Source organism: Diadema antillarum, unplaced genomic scaffold (assembly GCF_040938485.1).
Source record: "Diadema antillarum isolate AM-2024a unplaced genomic scaffold, OU_Dant_1.0 seq00000550_RagTag, whole genome shotgun sequence".
Classification (NCBI taxonomy): Eukaryota; Metazoa; Echinodermata; class Echinoidea; order Diadematoida; family Diadematidae; genus Diadema; species Diadema antillarum.
Window position 1 is genome coordinate 152,330 of NW_027271495.1, and position 4,190 is coordinate 156,519.

Below are 4,190 nucleotides of genomic sequence, written 5' to 3' on the forward strand. Positions count from 1 at the left end.
GCATGATGTAGTACGTGACCAATGCCATCATATCTACAGTGGGTAAATGCGAAGCTTTTTTAATAGCTATATTTCTTTTCAAATTTCGGTTACACTCTCACCATTCAATCCTTTTGATTGACTTGATTTATTTCACTCCACTTATAATCCCGATTGAATTAATTATGTGACTGTGTGAGGTGAACGGTGTCTACAAGAATTCCTCTGAGCAAACCATGTTATTTCTTCTGTAATACAGAATGGGTGACAGGGATTTTGACGACATCCTGACGGCAGTGGCCACTGACATTAACGATTACTTGGCCATCGAGAAATTGGGAAAGGCCTTGGGATTTACGCTTGGAGAAATCTCGGCATTCAGTAAGACGAACGTGCAATACGGAGAAGTCACGAGCAGGGGTACGCTGCAGATGCTTCGAAAATGGCAGCAGAATGTGAGTAAAGCAGAAGAGCGGTCCCTATTGCGACAGAGACTGATCGAGGCCGGTCTCAGGAGAGTGGCAGAACATCATCTCCCCGAAACAGGTAATTTATATTCCGAGAGGTGAATGTATTAAAAAGCATTTTTTTTTTTAATGTCGCTAATTGCTCTCGAATTTTTGTGAAAGGTACGTTGTCACCCCTCCCGAGAAAAATAAAAACAGCAACATAAGCCTACCTATACAGTACATGTTTGATAGAGACATTATGAGTTGTATTTTTACGAAAATGTGATTATAGTTATGCATGTCTATGCGTTCATGTTAACGATTATGCAGACAAGAAATTGGGGGGATGTGCTTCTTGCAGTCTTGATGAGGAAGTACCGGTATACTTCGATAATGCATGCCGTAAAACAATTAATCCTACACTTTTTAATGTGGCATATTGGTTTCAACAAAATAATAGTCATCTCTTCCTGCTGGCGACATGAATTCTATTGAATGTTCTCCTTTCACCTACAATATAGGGAGCGAACAAACTATCATAATAACTGGAAAGGATGATATCATTATTTTGTGACATGTTATGATTGGTTAAAGAACAAAAAGTATTCACTGAAAAAGAATATGTGGCTGAACATTTGACGTTGTAAATGTTAAAAAAATCTCGTCAAAGTAAGGGATAATAATAATCATAATAATAAAGGACATTTATATTGCGCAGCTACTATAATAATATACTCTACTGCGCATTAAAAAATGACATAGATACAAGAAATAAAAAAAAAATACATTACTTTAAGAGATGACATTTTAACCTGACCTTAAACTGGTTATAACTGCTTGTCTTACAGACAAAGGGAGATTTTTCCATAATTTTGGTGCAGAGTACAAAAATGCCCTGTCACCAAGAGTAACTTTTGATTTCCCCGATGGATATTTTAATAATGTTTGATCCCTTGAACTTCGAAGGTGATGAAATATTTGAAATGATGTTTTTAACTCTACAAGTTCATGTGTGTACACTGGTGCTGTACCATGAATAGCTCTATATACAATTAGCAGAGTTTTAGATATGATTCTCTGCTTTACAGGCAACCAATGTAACGCACGTAGTAATGAACTACAATGAGAAAAAAACGACTAGTATTCCAAACTTATCTAGCACATGCATTTTGCACCCTTTGTATAGTTTACCAAATTGATTATCAGGTAAGTCATAAAATAAACGGTTACAATAATCCAATCTGCTTGTGACAAACTCAGGGATGATTTTTTCAGTACTTTCCAGTGTCAAATGCTTCCGAGTATGTGCAATATCAAACAAATGATAAAACGAATTATTACATACTTCAGAGATTTTTCTGTCAAAGGCTAGGCGTGAATCAAACCACGCTCCCAGATTCCGTGCAGAATCAACAGAAAAGATATAAACATCAATCACTTTCAGGGTTTCAGTGCGTAATTTTGAATCTTGCTGTTGAGTGCCACATATTACAAATTCATTTTTCGTATCATTAAATAGAAGATAATTGGATAATAACCATTTGTGAAGATGCATGATTAATCGCTCTATAATGGACGCACTATAAATGCTATTGTTCAAACGTAGTGATTAGGTCCCTGTGGTTTCAAAGGGTAGGAATGATAACTTGTTGGTTTGCTTTGTCATATCTGATTAATATCTTCTCTTTGTTTTATGATAATGCACTTTGATAATGCAGCCCCAACAAGCCAAGGGCCATCCCAGGCACCGGCCCAGACAACAGCCCAGGCCGCGACAGCACCTATCAGTATGTAAGTCTTTGAACATTAATGTAGGTTGTTATGTTCTTTTGTTTTTCAAATCAAAGAGAGCTACTTCCTTTTGGCTCCATGAGCAAGCCTTATGAGCTTTATACATAATATTATCAATGCACGCCCAATGAATTACCTATTCAGTTGCCTCATAACTATCGTCACTATTTAACGTAATCAACATGAATCAAGTTCAACAGATGAATAGAGTGATTGTATTGATGGAATAATGCAATACAGTATATTTCTTTATTTCATTTATAGGGCCTATAAAGGACGTGTAACAAATATTTTTCAAATAATATGGCAACCTTTGTTAAAAGCTAGTCTGATAACTTATGGTAACATTTTATAAATATAACTGAAAATTTGGTAAAAATCTGTCACGATTTAAGAAATTTATGATTTTGAGAGGTTTTGCTAATTTTCACAAAATACTATTTTGAATAGTCCCTATGAATATGCTGGCAAGTGAATAATTTGATGATATGATTCCCTCACAACGTATAGTTTGTAGACAAAATCTTAATATTTCCACGTTTTTGTTTAAACACATTATTGCCCCAGTTTCAAATCTCAATATATCTGACTGATAATAATTCTGATGTTATTCAGCCAGAAATGATATTAGTTGTTAGATTCTCTATACCAGAAAACTTGAATTTTCGTCATTTTTGGGTACACCGTCATTCTTATTTTGTAAATGGTCAATGGAGAATTTAGAAATGATGACATAATTAGCTCACTCATTCATATCAACTGTTCAAGAACTGTTTTGCAAAAGTTAGCGAACTTCACAATTTGCATCTTCCCTATAATTTTGTCTCCTATTAATAAAATTTCCGCTGTTGTGCTTACAAAAATATTATCTTTCTTTTATCACTCATTTTCAATTGGACTGTAGAATTGTCATTTAATATCATGAGGATAAACTTTTAGAAATGCTTTGAAAATCTTGAAGGCCCATGTGTCTGTCATTGAAGAGACTCACCTAAATGATAATCAATGTATATCTACTCGAGATGCCAGACACAATGACACGTTGGCAATTGACCTCGGACACCCTGAGAAACACTTTGTTTAGATTTGCTAGTTCAGTTAACACCGATTTAAAACGATAATTTGAACCGCTGAGGTATATCATCTTTACTATCTTTTTTTTTTTTGGGAGGGGGGGGGGGGCATTATGCGAAGGAATTTGCTTAATTCAGGTTTTCATCATGCAATTAATATTGCATCGGTAAGAATAACGGTCATCTCTGAAAGACACATGCGACCATATAGGCGCCCATCAGTCTTTGTCAGTAAAAGAGGAAAATGCTAATAAAAAGACACACACATTCTTATCTTTAAAAAGAAAGAAAACAAAGTACTATTATCAGCTCATTATTGAACAGGAATACCATTTTTATTATCATCGCAGTTATTACTAACATAATTTTTATCATTATTTTTGCTTTGTCCTTACCATAATCATCATAGAGTTACAGATCGCCAGATCATCGAGCTGTCAAAAATCCTTCCCAGTGATAATTACGGGGACTTGGCAGAAGCCCTTGGCATCAGTCTCACCGAGGCCAAAGAAATCAAGAAAAAACACTTACTGGACAATAAAGCAGCGACTGAGGACCTCTTGAGCGCTTGGAAAATCCGAACCGGAGGTCGCATAGACAAACTCGATCAGGCCTTGAAAAAGGCCAACTGTGCCGGATTGATCGAATTGTACAAAAAATAATTTCATCAATAGAGTACGACAAGACAGCCACTAACCTTGTCTTTCTGACGGTAAAATTATCTCACTGTTCGATTATTTACCCATTAAAAAGAGTAGGGCCTATATTCCATGCATATTAGAGAAAAATAACATGAAATATGACTTCACTTCAGCTAAGATTACGTGGATTTCAAATGTGATATTGGTTCTGAGAGACGAAGATTGCATAGGTGTCTATCTGTATAGAGTCTGTGTGG

At 35.6% G+C, this 4,190-nt stretch overlaps 1 protein-coding gene across 1 annotated transcript; it reads left to right on the top strand.

The window, feature by feature from the left end:
* The first annotated feature begins 239 nt into the window (after positions 1 to 239).
* LOC139734866 (uncharacterized) lies at positions 240 to 3,954 on the top strand. Its single transcript, XM_071645647.1, has 3 exons — positions 240 to 525; positions 2,147 to 2,219; positions 3,702 to 3,954. Exons 1-3 carry the CDS (start codon positions 240 to 242, stop codon positions 3,952 to 3,954), a joined length of 612 nt encoding a protein of 203 aa, XP_071501748.1.
* The last annotated feature ends 236 nt before the right edge of the window (positions 3,955 to 4,190 follow it).

Bases quoted from the DNA above. Each gene is read 5' to 3' on its own strand.
- LOC139734866 (XM_071645647.1), top strand. From the start codon at position 240: ATGGGTGACAGGGATTTTGACGACATCCTGACGGCAGTGGCCACTGAC. The intron at 526-2,146 runs GTAATTTATATT...TTGATAATGCAG, and splicing joins ACATCATCTCCCCGAAACAG to CCCCAACAAGCCAAGGGCCA. The intron at 2,220-3,701 runs GTAAGTCTTTGA...TAATCATCATAG, and splicing joins GCGACAGCACCTATCAGTAT to AGTTACAGATCGCCAGATCA.